The sequence below is a fragment of the Ostrea edulis genome, chromosome 1 (genome assembly GCF_947568905.1).
Source record: "Ostrea edulis chromosome 1, xbOstEdul1.1, whole genome shotgun sequence".
NCBI lineage: Eukaryota > Metazoa > Mollusca > Bivalvia > Ostreida > Ostreidae > Ostrea > Ostrea edulis.
This window is the reverse complement of record NC_079164.1, coordinates 3,106,350-3,130,532: the sequence shown is the minus strand read 5'-3', so window position 1 is coordinate 3,130,532 and position 24,183 is coordinate 3,106,350. Positions and strand designations below refer to the sequence as shown.

The 24,183-nt window shown below is 34.8% G+C and overlaps 2 protein-coding genes across 3 annotated transcripts in view; one reads left to right on the top strand and one right to left on the bottom strand.

Annotated features, from left to right (window-relative positions):
- The window catches only part of LOC125664485 (uncharacterized), a 299,224-nt gene that overhangs the window by 254,993 nt on the left and 20,048 nt on the right, over positions 1-24,183 (bottom strand). The window lies entirely within an intron of this gene.
- Positions 2,946-23,818, top strand: LOC125664458 (uncharacterized). Its single transcript, XM_056151523.1, has 8 exons — positions 2,946-3,806; positions 7,346-7,462; positions 10,722-10,785; positions 14,679-14,753; positions 18,107-18,201; positions 18,785-18,898; positions 19,065-19,175; positions 21,453-23,818. Exons 2-7 carry the CDS (start codon positions 7,456-7,458, stop codon positions 19,160-19,162), a joined length of 453 nt encoding a protein of 150 aa, XP_056007498.1. The 5' UTR covers positions 2,946-3,806; positions 7,346-7,455; the 3' UTR covers positions 19,163-19,175; positions 21,453-23,818.

The window sequence follows — 24,183 nt, the reverse complement described above, 5'->3', positions numbered from 1 at the left end:
ATATAAATGAAAAAAAATGACAATGCGACATAAAATCTTATGTCTTTAATGTAGTTCCACACTCCTGTGACGTCATAGGATTTTGCAAAGTCAATGACAGGAACATAAATTTTGTTGGAATCTTTTTCAATAGTCATTGTCAAAAATCTTGTTAGCCATAAAATATTTCAAAAGTTTTAGTTAGGTTTGAATAGTCAATGATATGTTTCAAAATATTGAATCCAAGAACAATAACTCTGTTTTTAGCTCTTCTGAGCCAAAGGCTCAAAGAGCTAATGCAATGGCCATTTGTGCGGTGTGCGTAAACTTTTTAGAAAAAGGGCTAACTCAAGAACCCCTTGACCAATTCTTTTCAAATTTGTTACAGGATATCATTGGCCCAAGGGCTTTCATACATACTAAATAGAGGGATGTGACCCTTTAACAAGGGGAGATAATCAGGAAAATACAAACAAAAGTAGTGGTTGCTAAAAAATCTTCTTCTCAAGAACCACAGGGCAGATTATCACCAAACTTACACATAAGGATGAGGATATGTTGTAAATTAAAAATTGTTCAAGGCATTACCCTGGGGCAAAGGGCATGGTCTCAAGGTCACTTCAAAGTTGACCTAAATTTAAATTTTTTTTAAATTCCTTAAATCTTAGATATTTTAGTCATTATAAGGACTAGGATCATCAAATTTTGACAGTTGATGCATCTTAGGACCTTGTGTCAAGTTGTCTCAAAAGTAGGTCACGGTGACCTACTTTTTGAATTTTGCAGGTATTTATTTTAAAATCAATTTTGATGCATATCTTGGACACTTTGAAGCCTATGATCATCAAAACTTGTCAGTTGGTGGATCATGGGACGTTGAAATGCGTCAACTGAAAAATAGGTCACCGTGACCTACTTTCTGAATTTTATGGCTTATCATTTATAGATATATTTTAAGTTGTTATTTCAAATACCGAGAGGTTTAGAATCATCAAATCTTGTAAGTTGATGCATCTTGAGGCCTTGAAACATATTTATAAAAAAGTAGGTCACAGTGACCTACTTTTTGAATTTTGCAGATATTCAAATTTCACATTTTCAATTTTAGATGCATATTTTGGGCACTGTAAAACCTAGGATCATCAAACTTTGTCAGTTGATGCACCTTCAGTCTTCTGTTTGTGTCGACCAAAAAGTAGGTCACCGTGACCTACTTTTGGTATTTGACAGCTAAATTACTATATTTCAGACACTATTTGACCTACAATCATCAAACTTTGTCAGTTGATGCATCTTGAGTCTTCGGAGTGTATCGACCAAAAAGTAGGTCACTGTGACCTACTTTTGGCATTTGACAGTTATATTTATATACTTCAGTCACTAATTGCCCTACAATCATCAAACTTTGACAGTTGATGCATCTTGAGTCAACGGAGTGTGTCGACCAAAAGTAGGTCACCTTGACCTACTTTTGGAAATTGACGGCTATATTTATATATTTCAGATACTATTTGACCTACAGTCATCAAACTTTGTCAGTTGATGGGTCTTGCATGTTCGAAGGGTTTCGACCAAAAAGTAGGTCAACTTGACCTACTTTTGGAATTGGACACCTATATTTATATATTTCAGATACTATTTGACCTACAGTCATCAAACTTTGTCAGTTGATGCGTCTTGCATGTTCAAAGGGTGTTGACCAAAAAGTAGGTCACCTTGACCTACTTTTGGAATTGGACGGCTATATTTATATAATTCAGATACTATTTGACCTAGTCATCAAACTTTGTCAGTTGTTGGGTCTTGCATGTTTGAAGGGTGTTGACGAAAAAGTAGGTCACCTTGACTTACTTTTGGATTTTGACGGCTATATTTATATATTTCAGATACTATTTGACCTACAGTCATCAAACTTTGTCAGTTGATGGGTCTTGCATGTTCGGAGTTCGCTGACCAAAAAGTAGGTCACCATGACCTACGATTGGAATTTGACAGCTATATTTCAATATTCAGATACTAATTGGCTTAAAATCATCAAACTTTGTCAGTTGATATTTCTTGGGTTCTCAAAATGTGTAAACCAAAAAGTAGGTCACATTGACCTACTTTTTTTGAATTCTTAGGATTTAACTAAAGATTTAGAATACTAAGAGGCTAAGAATAGAAATGGTGGGGTTGTACAATTTATCAGAAGAGCGATTCTAGGCCCTTGGGCCTCTTGTCATTAAATTATTTATCAAGTCCATAATGCGATAGATTTCCTTTATTTTTGACAAACATTTTACCAAGGTGATAAGGAATCATTATCTGTGTCTTTTCATGAAATTACATTAAATTTTAATTCTGAGTGATTTTAAATACCTCAGCTGTATGTACGTGCCAGACTTCAGTTTTTTATGGGGATACACATAATCTCGAAGCTATAGATTTGAAATTATTAAAGAAAGGTATGGATTTTTCCCATAAATAATTATAACAGATGTATCTTTACTAATATAAACAGAAAAAATGAGATGTAAACCATGTTATAAAGAAAATGTGTCCACATTTGTTTGTTTTTCAACAATTTGGAGAATAACGCTAATAATTTTGCACATATTATTCTAAAACTTGATGAACATATTGAAAATGACATGTGTTTTAGTTATTGACATGTTTCTCGATAAATAAATGCAATTCAAAAAATATTTTGTTGTTTTTATATTAAAATAACAACAAATAACTGTTTCCAATGAATTTCATAAAAATCTACATCGGGATACATGACTTTATAGTGGTGTATATAATGAACATTGATATGGAAATCTTGAATTGTTTTGCCTTTTTTCATTACTCTGAATGTTAATTTATTGATTCCAAAAAAAAAAAAATGCTACCTAAACCCCCAAAATCCAGGACTAAGGACCCATCTTAAGATTATCAAAATAAAGCATAATAAGATTGATAGTTTCAGGGTTTTTTTGTTTTTGGTAGAACATTATGCAAGATATCTGAAAAGTGCTCTAAAATGTTACTTTAAAAGTAGATAGATGTACATAGCCGAGAAACTGCCGTAGTTATACCCCACTGTCGTTTTTAGATGCCATTTAAATTCCAAAAGAACCGTGGACAATTGTTTTGCCTAGTCAAACAGAGTTATGTCCCCCTTGCTTTGCCATCCCTACAATCTGTCGGAGTTGAGCTATTTCAAAGTTAATCTATAAAGGGCAAGGGAATGTACAGCCTACACATATTTTCTGTCATTTGACAAACTTCAAACTTGACCTTCAATAACTAAGTTTACAATATTTTGATCTATAAGCTCCTTCGAAGGCGAGAACTAAGATGGCCGCTTCACAGCTATAGACACTTTGTCGTGGTTGTTAAGTGTATCATTGTGTGGCTCAGTTTACTTCTATTTTTCAGAATTTATAAGTACATTTTGATAAATGAAGTTTACTTAACTTTTGTATATACTATTGTTTACAATCACACAACTTGTTACTAGTATATACTATTGTTTACAATCACACTTCATTTGAAAATCATTTCTTGACCTTGACTTATCCACTCTGTTTCAGATGAACCACAGTAGGAAGAATCACAACAGGAAGTGGATAGAAGGATGAAGATGTGGATGAAGTGGATCATGTTCTTTACAATTTGTCAAAATACACTCTGTATTGACCAACCATATCGACTTGTTGATGCGAACACCAGGTGTTTGGAGATTAAAGTGGAGTCTCGCCTGAGCTGTAATAATGAAAGTCTATACTATCACTGTCTTTTGGATGAAAATTACACCAAGGAGTATGAGGTTTGCAGAGAGTGGACGTGGATTTCAGAAGGTAACTCAGCATCTATCTCTCGTGTGTGATTTTATTTATAGATTGAGTTGTTTTCTGGTACCATACACGAGACATGTCAGAAGTTTTATGGAAGATAAAACTAATTATTCTGGTTTTGTAGCCTGATTGTGTACAAGAATGAAGAAGAAAAACACCATTGGGCCAAAGAAGTTTACATGTGCCTGAAAGCTTCTTGACATAGTGCAGATTTCAGTTTTTAGCTCACCTGAGCTGAAAGCTCAAGTGAGCTTTTCTGATCACCCGTATTCCGGCGTCCGTCCGTCTGTAAACTTTTCACATTTTCAACTTCTTCTCAACAACCACTGGGCCAATTTCAACCAAAGTTGGCACAAAACATCCATAGGTAAAGGGAATTCTAAATTGTTGAAATAAAGGGCCAGGCCACCTTCCAAGGGGAGATAATCAAGAAAAGGTAAAAATAGGGTAGGGTCATTAAAAAATATTCTTCTCAAGAACCACTGGGCCAGAAAAGATGAAATTTATATGAAAGCTTCCTTATATAATACAGATTCTAAATTGTTAAAATCATGGCCCCCGGGGGTCAGATGGGGCCACAATAGGGGATCAAAGTTTTACATACAAATATATAGGAAAAATCTTTAAAAATCTTCTTCTCAAGAACCACTGAGCCAGAAAAGCTGAGATTTATATGAAAGCTCCCTTATATAATGCAGATTCTAAATTGTTAAAATCATGGCCCCCGGGGGTCGGATGGGGCCACAATAGGGGACCAAAGTTTTACATACAAATATATAGGAAAAATCTTTAAAAATCTTCTTCTCAAGAACCACTGAGCCAGAAAAGCTGAGATTTATATGAAAGCTTCCTTATATAATACAGATTCTAAATTGTTAAAATTATGGCCCCCGGGGGTCGGATGGCGCCACAATAGGGGATCAAAGTTTTACATACAAATATATAGGGAAAATCTTTAAAAATCTTCTTCTCAACAACCACTGAGCCAGAAAAGCTGAGATTTATATGAAAGCTTCCTTATATAATGCAGATTCTAAATTGTTAAAATCATGGCCCCCGGGGGTCGGATAGGGCCACAATAGGGGATCAAAGTTTTACATACAAATATATAGGGAAAATCTTTAAAAATCTTCTTCTCAAGAACCACTGAGCCGGAAAAGCTGATATTTATATGAAAGCTTCCTTATATAATGTAGATTCTAAATTGTTAAAATCATGGCCCCCGGGGGTCGGATGGGGCCACAATAGGGGGTCAAAGTTTTACATACAAATATATAGGGAAAATCTTTAAAAATCTTCTTCTCAAGAACCACTCAGCCAGAAAAGCTGAGATCTATATGAAAGCTTTCTGATATAGTGCAAATTCTAAATTGTTAAAATCATGGCCCCCGGGGGTCGGATGGGGCCACAATAAGGAATCAAAGTTTTACATACAAATATATAGGGAAAATCTTTAAAAATCTTCTTCTCAAGAACCACTGAGCCAGAAAAGCTGAAATTTATATGAAAGCTTCCTTATATAATGCAGATTCTAAATTGTTAAAATCATGGCCCCCGGGGGTCGGATGGGGCCACAATAGGGGATCAAAGTTTTACATACAAATATATCGGGAAAATCTTTAAAAATCTTCTTCCCAAGAACCACTGAGCCAGAAAAGCTGAGGTTTATATGAAAGCTTCCTGATATAGTACAAATTCTAAATTGTTAAAATCATGACCCCCGGGGATCGGATGGGGCCACAATAGGGGATCAAAGTTTTACATACAAATAGATAGGAAAAATCTTTAAAAATCTTCTTCCCAAGAACCACTGAGCCAGAAAAGCTGAAATTTATATGAAAGCTTCCTGATATAGTACAGATTCTAAATTGTTAAAATCATGACCCCCGGGGATCGGATGGGGCCACAATAGGGGGTCAAAGTTTTACATACAAATAGATAGGAAAAATCTTTAAAAATCTTCTTCCCAAGAACCACTGAGCCAGAAAAGCTGAAATTTATATGAAAGCTTCCTGATATAGTACAGATTCTAAATTGTTAAAATCATGGCCCCGGGGGTCGGATGGGGCCACAATAGGAGGTCAATTTTTTTTTTTCGTTTTTCTTTTGTTTGTTGTTGATATAGTGCAGATTCAAGTTTCTTAAAATCATGGACCCCGGGGATTGGATGGGGCCTCAAGGGGGGCATCAAAGTTTTACATACAAATTTATAGGAAAAATCTTTTAAAATCTTCTTCTCACGAACCACTGAGCCAGAAAAGCTGAGGTTTATATGAAAGCTTCCTGATATAGTGCAGATTATAAATTGTTAAGATCATGGCCCCCGGGGGTCGGATGGGGCCACAATAGGGGATCAAAGTTTTACATACAAATATATAGGAAAAATCTTTAAAAATCTTTTTCCCAAGAACCACTGAGCCAGAAAAGCTGAGATTTATATGAAAGCTTCCTGATATAGTACAGATTCTAAATTGTTAAAATCATGGCCCCCGGGGATCAGATGGGGCCACAATAGGGGATCAAAAGGTCAAAGTTTTGTTGTTTTTTTTTCGTTTTTTTTTTTTTTTTTTTTTTATATAGTGCAGATTCAAGTTTGTTAAAATCATGGACCCCGGGGATTGGATGGGGCCTCAAGGGGGGGCCTCAAAGTTTTACATACAAATTTATAGGAAAAATCTTTTAAAATCTTCTTCCCAGAGCCACTAAGCCAGAAAAGCTGAGATTTATATGAAAGCTTTCTGATATAGTGCAGATTCAGGTTTGTTAAAATCTTCTCAAGAACCATTGGGCGAAAGAAGTTCACATTTACATGAAAGCTTTCTGACATAGTGTAGATTCAAGTTTGCAAAAACCATGGCCTCCAGGGGAAGGTTTGGGGCCATAATGGACTACGGTTTTACATGCAAATAGATATGGAATATCTTCTGATATGGACCGAGGTGACTCAGGTGAGCGATGTGGCCCATGGGCCTCTTGTTTGTTAAAATCATGACCCCTGGAGTTAGGATAGGGCCACAATAGGGGATGAAAGTTAAACATGCAAATATAGGTGCAAGGGGAAAATCTTTTAAAATCTTCTTTTCAAGAACCATTGGACCAGGAAAGTAGAAATTAATATGAAAGCTTCCTTACAGTGTGCAAATTCAGTTTTTTTAACACAATGACCCCTGGGGGTATGATGGGGCCACAATAGATTAAAGTTTTACATCATGGTCCCTGAAAAAAAAGGGGGGTATACAATAGGATATCAAAGTTTTAATTACTGTAATTATATAGATTGTTTAAAATCTTCTTATGAACCATTAGGCCAAAGAAGTTTACATTTGCAAGAAAGCTTCCTAACATAGTGCAGATTCAAGTTTGTAAAAATCAGGTTGGGTCCACAATAGGGACCAAAGTTTTACATGCGAATATATATGGAAAGTCTTTATATATGGGGCAAGATGACTCAGCTAGGTGAGCGATTTGGCCCATGGTCCTGTTATCATAGGGTGGATTTAATTCTGGGAGATGTCATTTGTTTGATTTATGGTTTATTTTAGGTAAATGTGCATATTTTAACCCTTATGGAAGAGGGAATGTTGACGAGAGAAATTGTGCAGGAAATTCAACTAAAAAATGTTGAACAAAGGCGTACCACTCGGATTTGAATATGCAGTGTAAGTTTCTTTACATTCTACATAATGCAGTATAATAAAGTCGTTTTGGTCAATCTAACTAGAATTAAATCTTTAATTTTCCACAATATTGATATGTTGTCTTAGGGATCTAAGTGAGCGGATCAAAGGATTTAATTTCAATTAGATTGACATATATTGTTGTATATTTAGGGTCCCACATGGAATGCAATAGCAATCACATTGTCCGTCCATCTGTCCGTCAACACTTTCTTTGTGACATGATTACTCAAGGACTTTTTAGGTCACCTGAGTAAATTCAGGTGACCTATTGCAATTGATTGTCATGCGTCATCCGTCGTGCGTTAACAATTGAACATTTTTAACTTCTTCTTAATAACTACCATTCTAATTCTTTTCAAATCTGATATGAAGCATCATTGGGACAAGGGGGACATAGATTGTAAATTTCAGGATTCCAGCACACCTGGGGCCCTAGGGGCAGGGTAAAAACTGCCCAAAATTTACCAATTTTCAAAAATCTTCTCTAGAACCACACACTTGTAATAAAAACTAAATGCATAGTGATGTAGAGCAGGAAGGCCTCTACCAAAATTGTAAATTTCATGATCCCTGGGGTAGGGGATCCGACTCCAGGGTGGGGCCAAACTTGGTATATAGTGTTTATGTGTAAAACACTTAAATAAGATCTTCTTTAGTGCTATTGATACTAAATTGGAATTCAAATAGATAGAGCAGGTAGTCTGTTACCAAAATTGTAAATTTGATGATCCCCAGAGTAGGGGTTCTGACCCGAGGGTGTGGCCAAACTTAGTATATAGTATTTAAGAGTAAGTTTGCTGATACTGTATAAAAATATAAATGCATACTTAGGAATAGCAGAAAAGGGTATACATAAAATGTTGAATTTCACAACCCAGGGTTATGGCTTTAAGATGGGTCCAAGTTAGTCATATCTTTTGATGTTTTAATGTTAATACACCTATTATATAAAGCCATTCATCAGTGTATGCTCTTTTGAGGGCAGTGAAGTTTTAAGAACACATCTTGTTTTATACTGTTGCTGAACATTACAATTTAGCTTAGATATTCAGAACAGGAATTTTTTTTCTAGATTTCATAGCCTATGGAAATAGTGATACTTTTTCACTAGTATTCAGGTGACCGATAAGGCCTGTGGGCCTCTTGTTGTTGTACAGTATGGCAGGATACAAAGAACAAGACAAATATTAATAGGCTTTTTAAATTACAGAAGAGGGCAGCAAGGATCATTTTACACATCAAAGTACCTCATTCAGTGTCAACTTCTTGCATGCTATCAAATTTGAGATGGATGCCTTTGATTGACTATTTTATTTATCGAAAAATTATTCTTATGTTTAAAGTTTTACATCATATGACTCCAGAGTATTTACATGTTTTTAGATTTGTGAATGAGGTAAACACAAGAAATACAAGACAGAGCTCTACAAATTTTATTTATGTTACAAGAGCCAAAACAGAATATTTTAGAAGATCTTTTATCATTTCAGCAGCAATCTTCATCTTCGCTAGCCAAGGGTGACGATCCACGGTGTTTCTCTATTCACGTGAATATCTCAAAAGTGCATACACTGATGAAACACGTGAATTGAGACACAGTGTGGATCGTCACCCTTGGCTAGCGAAGATGCAGCAATCCTATGGAACTCGCTTTCCAGATTTTATAAGAAAATGCACAACTACCACATCCTTTTAAATCAGCCTATCTAAAACATTATTTTGATCCCCAATGATACTCGTGTGTTTATATTCTCTTTTCATTTAGTTCTTATCTGTATGTATATAAATCGTGATATTTCATTATAGGTCACTAGTGAAAAATAGTTTGAAATGAAATATTTGTCTGGGTAAAAACACATTAGAATATCAAACATTACACAAAGATTTTTTGTAAACAGTCAATGTATGAAGATCTTGAACCAAGGTCATTTGGCCAAAGTCAAATGTATATAGAGCTCAAAAAGTTAGAATTATTAGTTAGAATTACAATTTTATAGTAGGTATAGATATTAGAGCACCATGCTTGCCACAAATGCTGCTTATGACCACTGTGTCATGACCTTGAATCTAGGTCCTTTAGTAAAGGTCAAGGTCATCAGTAAAATCTGTGTATGTTTGCATAAAAGGTTGTTAGCATTATCATATATATCATATTAATTTAAAGGTCATTTAACTAAAGGTGTTTTATCTCTTATAGAAAATGTTTTAACATATATTGAAAAAGAAAGCTAGGTAGGTTAGGTATTGTCTGGAAACTTATTATTGCGATATATTGCGTTATTTTATTCTAACTGTATTGCGATATGTATTTCAATACTTTTACAAAAAATTAAAATGATTTTATCTTATTAAGTAAGAAAATATATGACCCCAATCAGCCACGTACCTCAACAATCACTTGACTCTACGCTAGTATGAGTGTTTTGGCGGTACAAGGTTATAATATTGAAATAATTGATGTAATTGAGGAATTAATCGAAATTATAGAATTCTAACTGCATGAAAATCTATCTCATCAAGGAGTCTTTTCTGTACTTTACAATTATTATGCATTTTGATAATTTTATAATTGATGATTTGAGCATAACCCCTAAATGTGTTTATGAAATAATACTAGATAGATCAGAAGAAAAAAGTCTTTTGTCTCTGTCTCTGGAGGGGTTTACCGTGTTTTCTGCTTTAATGGCGTGGCTCGATTGTAGTTGTCAGGTACATGTATCACTTGTATGTTTTGTTTGATTTCATTATCGCTATAACCCAAGAACCCCCTCTTTAGTGTTTGTTTTGAATTCTATAAATAAGGCTGTCTTGTAGTACATCGCCTTCATTAACTAGATGTGAAAATATCACGTATTTCTTTTTCTTCTCTGTGAAATATAGTAATCCTTCATCATGATAATGCCAGTGCCAGTGGTACATGCGGTTTTATTTTAGGAATTTTGAGCTCGTAACTACTTAACTCCGAGCCCAAGCATTTTGTCAGTATATCGGTAATGAAAATTGCGATACGATATTTGTTGTACACAAACTGCAATACACCGGAATATCGATATCATTGCACAGCCCTAATGTCTGGGAAGCTTGTGTTGGACACTGTAATTAAGATCAGCATGAAGAAAGCATTGCTCACAGTACCCCTTGTTTTCAAGCAGCTATATTGTGGGGTCATTTGAGTAGATTTATAAATAGCATGCCTGCCAATAAAAGATGATAGAGTTTACATACTTCTTTTTTCCAGATAATGCTTGTTATGTGAAGAAAAAAATTGCAGTCTCAACCCCAATTGTCCCAGTAACTGTAAGGTATGCTACCTCTATATAAGGTCTTTTTTTTATTGAGTTGGTTTACAGATCCGCCGCACTGATACAGTACACGACACGAGTTTTATACACCCCACCGTGGAAAGACCACGGAGGAAAATCCACGGAGATGCACCGTGTCCTCCGTGTTCCACGGTGTGTGTTATTTGCGAATACACACAGCTGCTAAGAGCTTTGTTCTGGCCACGGGCGCCTTGCGGGAGTTGGGAAAATGTGCCGCAGGCCAAATAATCAAGATAAGGGTGGTTTTTAAAAAAAGAAAAAATGTCAATATTTTCCCCCCTGATACTTATATTGTTTTTCAGCATATTGAGCCGATTCCAACGATACCAAACACTATATATTATGTTTTTAAGAAAACCTGGTTTTGACTTTTTTTCTTTTAGTCTTCTTTCTTCATTAAAATATTCTTAAATTCTGTTTAAATAATGCGTACTTGCAGGCAATTCCTGTTTTGAATGCGAATTAGTATATTCAGTAAATGAAAAACATACATGTACAACATGTGATAGGGATATTTAATAATTAGGATGTGCTCTCTCTCTCTCTCTCTCTCTCTCTCTCTCTGTGACAAATGCGCTGTTTAACATAATTACCTCCATCATATTGTGTTGATATGCATCTTGACAAATATAACTTTATCCAATATAGAAATTAGAGCATTGTCGATGATTAACAAATTGGAATTAATTTATTACGTAATTAATAGAAGCAAAAATACAAACCATCGAATGATTTATTTTTAAAATCCCGAGTTAATTACATTTGACCGAGACTTATGTTCGATGTACTTTGATAGAGGTTTTCATAAATGTTCATCGGGAGTGTCTGGATAATGTAATGATTTTTGTATAATAAGTATATACCATGCAAATTCCTAGGGTCTTTCTCACAGTATAACTAAATTACGGTTAACCAGTTTGGGTTTTGACTTCTCATGAAAAGTGTGAAATATATTGGGTTGGCGCGATATCAGATCTATAGTCTAAGATCACGGGTATCTTACGCCGACCCAATATATTTCACACTTTCCGCAAGAAGCTAAGCACTTCTGTTGATTTCAAATACACGAATTAGCTGACTCCCATTGTTCTACTGAGGCGAAAACCCCTTCGAATTTGCATGGAATGTACAAGTTATACACAGGTCATTGTTATAGTCCTGCATCATAGTACCGCTAACCCGACAAACATTTTTTTTTAATTTTGAATAAGTTATTGAATGACGAAGTATGACCAAACTGCAGATTGAACTTTATAGAGCCCCATGCTAACATTACTTATATTTGTCAATGTATCAGAAGGGGTATGTTGCCGGTTAAGTTGTGTAAATTTCTTGACAAGCAATAAAATAACAAAAATGGTGCTTAAATTGTCCGATTACGAAAACCTTTCAAGTTTTCAAAGTACACCCTCTCCGATTCTACGTGCTTGTAATCAATATTTAAGGATGTAAATCCTCGGTGTCAAATGCAACTAGTTCATGAAAAAAAAACTAATATAAATATAAACAGAAATGACTTAACGATTATTTGCTTTTATTCATATACGCTATCGATTATTAAAATCTTTAATTTAATCTTTAGATGCATTAGATAATGAAAGCAAGAGAGAGAGAGAGAGAGAGAGAGAGAGAGAGAGAGAGAGAGAGAGAGCATTGGTAATCATAAAAAAATAGTTTTGTTTTTTTTCATCTTCGTTAGCCGAGATTATTCGTGCACAAAGGCACAGTTGACTCAAAACCCATTGCTAGCGGAGATTAGATGAATTTTACCCCCGTATTATGTTATAACTGACCAAAACCTAGTACGTTTGTTTTACAACTTTCATTCAGAAGACGCGCAAGTTATTGAGTTACTGAATAAACGAGAAAACGTCTGCATTTTTATTTCAATCGTTGTCAACTCTTTACTTTGTGATATTTCAAGACTACATGTACTCAATTCAATTTATTGGATCTCATCACCATTATGCAATGGTATATAAATATATAAAGACAAAAAGCTGTTATATATACATTTAGTAAATAATACATGCGTGTAATAAAGTATTTATCAAGTTAGAAAAAAAAACCTTAAAAAAACGTGTTATTATTAATGTGAAGTATGGGCATTCTAATGAAATTTCCTAATGAAAGTACGGAGTTTTCTAAAGGTTTGTTTAAAAGTAAAGATAGTTTTAATATTTATTTGTTTAAGTGATAAAAATTTGATTCTTTGCTCACATTGCTTCACAGTTGAGTACATAATGAAATTCATATCCAATGTAAACATGTACATGTATATAGCTGACCTTAATCACATATTCCTAATTACAATGAAAACCTTACGTAAAAATAAACTATTGCTTATGGTACACATTTCTTTGAACTGCTGTTTATCAAATTGAAATGACTGGCATGTGATTGTCGTTGTTCATGACCCTTCTTTTATTTGGTGAAATTGTGCTGCACGTGCCGTGAAACAATGTACCGACGAGTGGTAGGAATAACACAGGTGTTTATATACAGGATGTCGAGAATTCGGGTGTTTCATAAAAAGGTGTGAACGTCTGCAGGGAAGTCTACATACAGATATGAACCGAAAACACCAACGTATCATTAAACAACAATTACAAGAATTGAATGATTTATAGCTAATTTCTAAATAAGTAATGGGGTGAGGGCATGTATGCTGGCCAAGCGAAAAGGTGTTTTGGGTGAATCATTTCGGAAATTATGTCTTTGTTTTATCAAACGGAGGTACACGGTGGCATCGACGGAGGTACAGGTGACATCCACGGAGATGCGCGGTGGCATCCACGGAGATCCTCCGTGGACTTCAATGTCTAGCTCGCGCGGAAAAATAGGACTTCAAAGGTGCCGACAATTTTAATGGTCCACTGTGTTTGGGGCAAATTTGTTCCACGGCACCGCGTTGCGTGGAACACGCATAAAACTCGTGTCGTGTACTGTACATTTCTATAAATCACAATCTCAATGAACACAATGACTGTAAGGTCCTGAATACTTATAAAAAATTAAATGCATGAGTTGATATATACCGTATGTATTTTGACTTATTCTGGTTTTAATTAATACAACTACTCAATTCCTGACATATTTAAGGAACTTGTATATTTTATATGATGTTCATTTGTGATGTTCTGCCCTTTCCTATATAACCCTTAATACAAAATTTTCCTGCTATATTGGACTTGCTTTAGACATGCTAGAATTCTTCAACGGTTATTGCAAAGATCAAGGAATGCCATGGTCATTATCTATGTAATAACTGATTATAAGAAAATTCATACACATCAAACTTGCACTTTGTGTTTTGCCAATACAACAATAAAGTCAATAAATGATACTTCAATTTGATAATCATAAGAATTAATCAATGTATGTTGCAAAACAAATATGTAAATGACTAAAGAAATGATTGAAGAACATTTGCCATTCCGTATAAACCAATCGTCTGCATTCCAAGAGCGATACAAATGTGAGCATGGCGATGCACAGATTTTCTTGAACTAATAATGTGATAATGTTTCACACAGTACTTGTTTTCTTCCGAATTTGAACAATATTGAATTTACTCATGGAAGAAAAAATTCTCCAGGCTCTAAAATTTGTAAGTGAATTAAGGTTTAAAGCTACTGTAAGGTTTGGATCTAATCATCCTCTGATTGTTTATAACCTGCTATTTCATCTCTATTTTAGGTGTTTATAACCCTGCTATTTCATCTCTATTTTAGGTCTTTATAACCTGCTATTTGATCTCTATTTTAGGTGTTTATAACCCTGCTATTTCATCTCTATTTTAGGTGTTTATAACCTGCTATTTCATCTCTATTTTAGATGTTTATAACCCTGCTATTTGATCTCTATTTTAGACCAACAGGTAGTGGAACTTCAGATATACAGAAAACAGTAGAAACAGCACCGACAGAGTCACAGTTCAATGGCAGGTCAGTATCACTATTTATCAGAATCATAGTTCAATGACAGGTCAGTATCACTATTTATCAGAATCACAGTTCAATGACAGGTCAGTATCACTATTTATCAGAATGACAGTTCAATGACAGGTCAGTATCACTCTTTATCAGAATCACAGTTCAATGACAGGTCAGTATCACTATTTCTCAGAATCACGGTTCAATGACAGGTCAGTATCACTATTTATCAGAATGACAGTTCAATGACAGGTCAGTATCCCTCTTTATCAGAATGACAGTTCAATGACAGGTCAATATCACTATTTATTATATATCTAATAAATAGTCTAATATGAAATATGCGTAAAATCTAGAGAATGTTAGCGTTCAATATCCTGAGAATTTCTTGAACGCTAACATTGCATTGTATAAATTGTATGCTCCCGAAACATTCCTAGTATGAGCGTTCAATATTGACGTTACCATAACGACGTAAACAAGCTAAAATGGCAGACAACGGTCCTCCGAATCTGACAGAGCCGGTATTTGATATTTACTTAAGCAAAATGTTTTACTGTACATAAATTATGATGTCCCCATTTACAAAATCAGTTTGCTTCATGCATTAATGACGGGTTAAATATTGAACAGTTAAGAAATGCATGCTGTTATTGCACACTGGCAATATTGATGAATTCTCGTCTATTTTGGAGTAGTTTGAGTGAAAAGGGATATAATTTAACAACTAAATACTTTAGCAAGCTCGTGCATTTTTACAGCCAACTCGTGCCAATATTCACCAATATAAGTTCAATAACCCTATATTATCAGAATCACAGTTCAATAACAGGACAGTATTGCTATTAATCAGAATCACAGTTCAATGACACGTCAGTATCACTATCAGAATCACAGTTCAATGATAGGTCAGTATCGCTATTTATCAGAATCACAGTTCAATGACAGGTCAGTATCACTATTTATCGGAATCACAGTTCAATGATGAGTCAGTATTACTATTTCTCAGAATCGCAGTTCAATACTGTTTAATTCCTTCGAATTTGAACAATATTGAATTTATTATATTTATTATTAAAAAGTGAGTGGTTCAAGTTTTTATACGCCCGTCATTAGACGGGACATGTTATGTTATTGTGCTGTCTGTCTGGCTGGCTGTCCATCCTGGGTCATGTTTTCCGGACTTTTTTCCATAATGGATGCATGTACAACTTTGAAATACTGTCACAATATCTCCCTCAAGAATTGTAAGAGTGAGATTGCATTTCAGCTGGATTGGTCCATCCTGACAATCTTTAGGGTTATAAGTAGGTCAAACATTTTTCATGACTTTTTCGTTACAGATACAGATATTGACCTGAAATTTACACATAAGCTTCCTTTCAGAGGAATACAAGTTCAGTTTGCATTTCAGCTGGATTGGTCCATCCTTGGGTCTGTCTGTCCGTGACCTACATAAGGACTAAAAGTAGATCAAACAGTTTCCCGGGCTTTTTTTCATTATGGATACAGATATTGCCATGAAATTCAGTCAAAGGCTTTCTCTTGGAGGAACACAAGTTCATTTTGCATTTCAGCTGGATTGGTCCATTCATGACCTACTTTTCAGCTAAAATAGGACAAACAGTTTTCTGGGCTTTTTATACCCCCCCCCCCCGCAACAAGTTGTGGGGGGGGGGGGTATTCTGGAATTGGGTTGTCTGTCAGGCTGTCTGTCCGTCCGTCCGTCTGTAGACACAATGGTTTCCGGGCTGTAAAGCATTATCCTTTCCACCTACCGTCACCATATCATATATATAGACTACCCATGGGATGAAGATGTTCCCTATCGATTTTGGGGTCCAAAGGTCAAGCGCACTGGACATCGAAGTAGCTATATGGTTTCTGGGCGCTAAAGCATTATCCTTACCACCTACCGTCACCATATCATACATATGGACTACTCATGGGATGAAGATGTTCCCTATCGATTTTGGGGTCAAAAGGTCAAAGGTCAAGTGCACTGGACATCGAAGTAGCAATATGGTTTCCGGGCTCTAAAGCGTTATCCTTTCCACTTACAGTCACCATATCATACATATGGACTACCCATGGGATGAAGATATTCCCTATCGATTTTGGGGTCAAAAGGTCAAAGGTCAAGCGCACTGGACATCGAAGTAGCAATATGGTTTCCGGGCTATAGAGCGTTATCCTTTCCACCTACAGTCACTATATCATACATATGGACTACCCATGGGATGAAGATGTTCCCTATCGATTTTGGGGTCAAAAGGTCAAAGGTCAAGCACACTGAACATCGAAGTAGCAATATGGTTTCCGGGCTCTAAAGCGTTATCCTTTCCACCTACAGTCACCATATCTTACATATGGACTACCCATGGGATGAAGATGTTTCCTATCGATTTTGGGGTGAAAAGGTCAAAGGTCACACGCACTGGACATCGAAGTAGCAATATGGTTCGGTTTGTCATGCCCTTTGTTTTTTACACTCAGAAAAGAGGTAGTTTATACCTATTACCAACACCCTTTGGGAGATTGGGGTAAGCGGGGGGTATTCTTAGTGAGCATTGCTCACAGTACCTCTTGTTTTTCATTATGGATACAGATATTGGACTGATATTTAGTCAAAGGTTTCCTCTCAGAGGAATACAAGTTCAGTTAACATTTCAGCTGGATTGGTCCATCCTTGACCTACTTTTGTACTAAGAATAGGTCAGACAGTTTTCTGGGCTTTTTTTTCATCATGGATACATATATTGCCCTGATATTTAGTCAAAGGCTTCCTCTCAGAGGAATACAAGTTCAGTTAACACATTTTAGCTGGATTGGTCCATCCTTGACCTTCTTTTGGACTAAAAATATGTCAGACAGGTTTCTGGGGGTTTTTCCATTAAGGATACAGATATTGCCTTAACATTTAGTCAAAGGCTTCCTCTTGGAGGAAGACAAGTGCAGTTAACAATTCAACTGGATTGGCGCACAATGACCTACAGTACTTTAAGGGTAGAAATAGATCAAACAGTTTTCCAGATTGTTTTTGGTATGGTCACAGGTTTTGCTCAGAAATTTAGTCACAACCTCCCTTTCAGAGAAATACACAATCAGTTCACATTTCACACAATTCAACTTAATTGGTGTACCATGACCAACTTTAGGGCTAAAAGTAGAGCAAACGGTTTCCTGGACTTTTTATCGTCATAGATATTGCACCGACATTTTGTCCCAAATACATCACCAGTTCATTGTACCATTAATAAATCGTGAAGTACAATGTAACACTATAGTTTTATTTTTCAGTGCTATGTAATTGTACCGCTAATAAGTCGTGAAGTACAATGTAACACTATAGTTTTGATTTTCAGTGCTATGGGAGTTACTCTTGGTGTAATCGTGCCGCTTATCCTGCTGGTGGTTGTTCCAGGAATTCTGCTGTTCAGGAAAAGACGTCACTCACAAGGTATGACATTTTTGTTATATTCATTCTTTGGATTTTCTTTGCACTTGTGGTGATGTAATTTTCTTTAAAATTTTGTTTTTCATCTTGAATGAGCAAATTCTACTGTGTAATATGTTAAAAGGTTTCACATAAAAGTTAAGGTTAATATGCATTATGACAGAAACTCATTATACAGAGTTTATTATTGTGTAAACAAAGATTGAGGTATGTTTGAACATATGTATATGATTATTGATCTAAGTTATCATTGTATATCACATTTCAAGTATCCTTTATCTAAAATATGTGCCATTGAAAAGTTATTTTATTATTTGAATTAATAAAATTAACATTTTACTAGGCTGCAAACATAAAAAGAGCTTCAATCTTGTATACATTGTACATAACACAGAGTTAAGGCTCAACAATTGCTCTTTCCCTTGCAATAAGGTCAACATTTTGGTTACCAACTTTAGATAAGTTATATATGTTTAATGTTTAACATTTAAATTCATAAATCTGTTTTTCAAAAACTGTGAACCTATAAAGTACTGGTGGTGACATAAAAGTTTCATACATTTCATTTTGACTTTATTTCTAACAGCTGGGACAAGTAATAGAGAGACTACAATGCAGAATGGTGAATGTAAAGCCCTCATAAATAAGGGAACAAAATGTCTGGAGAAAAATGAACATAATGAACTACAGATACAAAAAGGTAAGAGTTGGATTAATTATCAATATTTATGTGTTCTGTATTTGATGGGTTTTTTCTCTCTACGCATTGGGATCGAAAAAATAAATGAATGTAGAATAATTCCGACATATTGACCGACATCAAGTTAAAATTTTCATGCATTTCATTTTGACTTTATTTCTAACAGATACAATTAAGAGAGAGTCCACAATGGAAAATAGTGAAAGTAAAGCCCTAGAAAGTACGAAAACAAAATATCTGGAAGAAAACGAACAGAATCAGTAACAAATTGAACAAAGTAAGAGTTAATAAGATAGAAAAGAGTTCACTATTGACGAACCGGAGATGAATTTAGAATAAATTTGACATACAGACACATACAAGGTGACATAAAACTTCCATACAATTCAATTTCACTTTATTTCTAACAAATACGAGTAAGAGTGAGACGACAATGCATAATGGTGTTTGTGATGCAAAATATCAGGAGGAAAATGAAGAGAACCAACAGAAAAATGTAATCCTATTTATGTGTTCATTCCGCAGTGCTTCTCCTCTTTCCACCCATTTTGACTGCGTCGTGCGGTATCTTTATCGCCATATAGAAATCGCTCGGAATCTCTTTCCAATTCCGCAATTGCAGTTGACTTCCTGTCTCAATACTTCCGCCAAAAAAGTACTTGTTTTTACAGAAGAAATACATGTACATGACACAACAATATTGATAAAACTACAAGGAATTCATAGCAATGTAAAAATCTGAAAGTATTATGGCCCATGAATGACATCATCTCTATATATAAACACACGTCGGGTATTGTAGCAGATGAATAGCTACACAGCCATTGTTGGTAATGATATGATCAAGTTGTTACAACTGTAGACCACTGAAAGTCAATGTTTATGGATATCTGCACAGTTATTCAAAGTACTAAAAGTTTTAGGAATAAATATATGGAAAAAGAAACTTGTTAACAACTAACAACTAAGGGAAAGATATGAAAATATGCAAAAGTACAGAAAAGGTCAAATTCAGTTCCAATGTTAATGCGGACTATATTTCATGAAGTCACGTGATGTCTGAAAATATAGTGTGTCTACATGAAAGATTTTTAAAAGACAGCAAAGAAACACAAATATTTAACTTGTTATGTAACCAATCTAGAGGTCCGCAAAGAAAATCAACCTGTCCAGATTTTCCCAGAAAGGATATATTTTTCCATTCTTCACATAAGAAAATCAAGATCAGCAAACATTTTGCGTTTACAATTGGCAGTTGTTTTACAACAGAATTCAAACATTTATTTCAGGGTAAATAGAAATTTAAAATCACTTTTATTATGTTAAAAAATAATGTGATTCTTGGCTTAAACAAACTTATCATACAAAACTTACAACAACAACAAAAATGAAATATTGTGTGTGTGTGTTTTGTTGTTGTTGTTTTTTTTGCCCACCTGAGCTGAAAGCTCAAATGAGCTATTTGATTACTTTTTTCTGTCTGTCTGTCCGTTCAATAAAACTTGGTATGAATTACTCATGGGTGAAGGGGATTCAAGTTTGTTCATATGATGGGCCACGCCCCTTCAAAGGGGAGATAATCAATAAAATGCAGAAATAGGGTAGAGTCATATAAAAATCTTCTCAAGAACCACTGTGCCAGAAAAGTTCAAATTTCCATGAAAGCTTTTTAACATAGTGCAGATTCAAGTTTGTCAAAATATTAGCCACCAGAGGTAGGGTGGGGCCCCGATAGGGGATCAAAGTTGTACATATGAATATATATGTTGATTGATTATGGTTTTATGCTGTTTTGGCAATATTTCACCCATTTTAGGGTGGTTGACTAATTGAAATAAGTTTGGTTGTGGGTATTGGGGTTTCCCTAACAGCCTCTAGTAAACCTACTCTTTCTTGAAAATCAAGGCAACTATCTTTGCTTGCCAAGGGAGTTGTGATCCTTGATTATATAGGGAAAACTTTATAAAAATGTTTTTCTCAAGAACCACTAGGCCAGAAAGGTTAAAATCTATATGGCAGCTTTCTGATGTAGTGCAGATTCAAGTTTGTGAAAATTGTGGCCCCCGAGAGTTGGGTGGGGCCACAATCGGGGATCAAACTTTTACATCGGATTATATAGGAAAATCTTTAAAATTCAAGAACCACGGGGCCAGAAAAATTCTTTACATGAAAGCTTCCTGACATACATTAGATCCAAGTTTGTGCAATTCATAGTCCCCAGGGATAGGGTGGGGCCACAATAGGAGATCAAAGATTTGACACGAAACATACAAACAAGTATACATGTACAAGGATAAACAAATAAAGCTAGTTGTTGTTCATTGATTTTGATATATAAAAAGTATAACTAGAATAAAGCATAGAATGAACCTTAAAAGCCTCAAAAGCTTTAAATCCACAGCCTATTGCCCTTCACCCCCTTAAAAAAAAGCCTGGATCCGCCACTGGAAAGTATAGTCATAACATTGAATTCATAATCTAGTCATTTAATATTACTGGCAAATATACAATATTTCCAAAAAACTTCTGAATTTATATCTTCTTTTTCTTCCAGATAGAGAACAACACTACTACTCTGTTGCCTAAGGATGGTTTTTTACCACAACCTAATGGCAAAAAGTCCACCCGTATAAAAAATTCCATTTAGTTGTACACTGTCTTTCATTTTAATGTTAACCTGTTTGCATATTTTATTTGTGTTTACATCATAACACATGTCTGATTAATATATGTTATATCTTTTATTGAATGTTTGAAAAAAATAATATTACACAGGTGATACATTTGTTTTGTTTGTAGGCCTGTAGTGTGTTTGTAATTTGTTTGGATGTTCATGTTTGAGAAATGAAAGCATGCTATTTATTATTAGGCCGTTCCTGGTACACTGATTTTGACTACGGATAACTCCGTTTAACTGATCAGGATATAGGGCTCACGGCGGGTGTGACCGGTCGATAAGGGATGCTTACTCCTCCTAGGCACCTGATCCCACCCCTGGTGTTAAGTTTTCTAAAAAAAAATCTGCTGCAATGTACAATTTGTCTTGAAATGTTCTTCAGAAAAAATAAAATATAGTATGGAGTTTTTTTTTAAAGAAAAGGATTTATCAAAGGAAGAAGGAACAAGAATTTCAGTCGACAATTAAAATGTACCATGTTGAATCAATCTTTTTAAATAATTTCCCAGGATTGGGCCCCAACCTCCAGTAAGGTCTAGATCTGCCACTGGATTGATCTGCCTCTCAAAGCAAAAAAAAAAAAAGCAAAGTACTGAGAGTACTGATAGACAGAAGCATGTTTGTTTATTCTGGATTCCCACCTACATTTTCAACTGGTATATTTTTAAAAGCTTTGAAAGTTTGCAAAATACATTTTTTTATTTGCAAAATAGAATTAATTGATTACCTGTATTAACTTTAATACTAGTGTTAATTAATTAATTGCTCTTAAAGCGGGTTGTGGCATCACAGTAATATGGCGCGTAAATCTCCAATCGAAATATGCATATTACTGTGTTAGAAGTTGAACTCGCAATATCTCTGTAAATATGCTCACAACAATTTTGATTGTATTCAGTATTGTAAGGATTTCACCCCGTATCATTTGTGTATTATTTTTTTTATTATTATTGTTGTACATATGTTATCAATAGTTCTCTTATTGATTAAGGAATGGACTTGTTGCTATATATTATTGAGTGTCTTACTTGTATATTATAATAAGATGAATTTTCACAGGTGTATATACATTACAGCTACTTTCACTTTGATATGTCCTGTCGAATTGGTGTTTACATTTGACTGTATGGAGTATACTGAGGAGTTCCGTATGTCAGAATTATTGATCTGTTTAAATTCGGGAAATATGATACATGTAGGTTTACTAATATACATATGATGTGTATTGATGATTATTTTTTTATTGCAAATGTTTTAATGTTTTATTGTTTCATTATCGACATTATTTCAGTATAGAATTCTGTGTTGAGAGTTCCTGTGTCAAGCGCGTGCCATGTAAAGATGTCTGTATTTTTCTATGATTTGCTCGTGCGGAATATAGAATTCTGTATTTTTTAGTATAAAAGGCTGTACTTGTGCAGACTCGCTCTCTTGGTTCTCTCTCTATTTGGAAGCGATGTAAGTCATCTGTTTGTTTTATTATTATTATTTGAGCAAGAATAGGAGTTATATTTTAATTTAATTATTTTTGAGTTTGCTATATTTTTTTTTATTATTTTGGGTAACTTAAGAAATCATTTGGACTATTATTATTTGTGTTTTAGAGTAAGTTAGTTATCAAATTGATTTTCATAAGTGTAATATATTTATCTAAGAAAATGTTTTTGGGAAATTCTTCTTTGGGAATTGATAATTGATTTATTGCTTATCTAGAATATAGTAATGCAATATGTGACAGATTTCACAATTTAACCTGGAATTTAGGTTCAATTTAGTATTAAGTGCAGCATATGGTTGTTTTCTTATTTGAGATTGAAGTTTGATATTTATTTAAGGTAGGGTATTTCTCAAGAGTGATTGTCCTCTGCAAAATCTACAGATTTAAGATTCTAGTTATAGCACATTTTTACTTCAGTAAGCTATTGTTTGCATTATGAGTAACTCATGAGAGTGAATACCCCTGATATAAGTATTTCGTTCATTATTAATATCTGATTTTGTCCCGAGTTATTCCCCTTGAATGTGTTTTTGGAGGATGAATAATAGAATTGTTTTAAGATTTTCGTGCGCATGTCGATCTAGTCATCTCGTTTATTGACTCGTTTGTCATCCGCTTTTCTTTTAACTGGCTATTGTGAATATTGCACTGATTGTTTAGCTTCAACGCGAAAGAGTGAAGTCCTCTGGTGCGTTAACTTCATGTTGCTTATGATGCTTATCTTTGAAATGAATACATAATTGACTTTTGAATTTGAGTATTATTTCTGACTTGTTAAGACACTGTTTAGGCGTGTCGCTTAGTCACGGCCCGGGTTTAAGTATAGGTTGGGATTGAGTAGGGCAGATAGGTGTTTAGTATTTATTTTCCCTTGCTGGTGGGGGACATCCAGCTGGTGGCAGCGCTACTGTGGGCAGATGACTTTCCCATCACAGTATCCTTTTCAACTATAGTATTAAGAATATTTTTCATCAAATTATGCAAGTTCTGAAATTACGGGACAAGTCCTTTAAGTAAATAACGATAAGATAACTGGATCAGGACCCTATATGTATTTCCGTATGGATTCAATGCTAGTGTATATGATTTGGGAACTTTTACTAGTCCACA

Bases quoted from the DNA above. Each gene is read 5' to 3' on its own strand.
- LOC125664458 (XM_056151523.1), top strand. The intron at 14,754-18,106 runs GTCAGTATCACT...TTTGATTTTCAG, and splicing joins GAGTCACAGTTCAATGGCAG to TGCTATGGGAGTTACTCTTG. The intron at 18,899-19,064 runs GTAAGAGTTGGA...TATTTCTAACAG, and splicing joins TGAACTACAGATACAAAAAG to ATACAATTAAGAGAGAGTCC.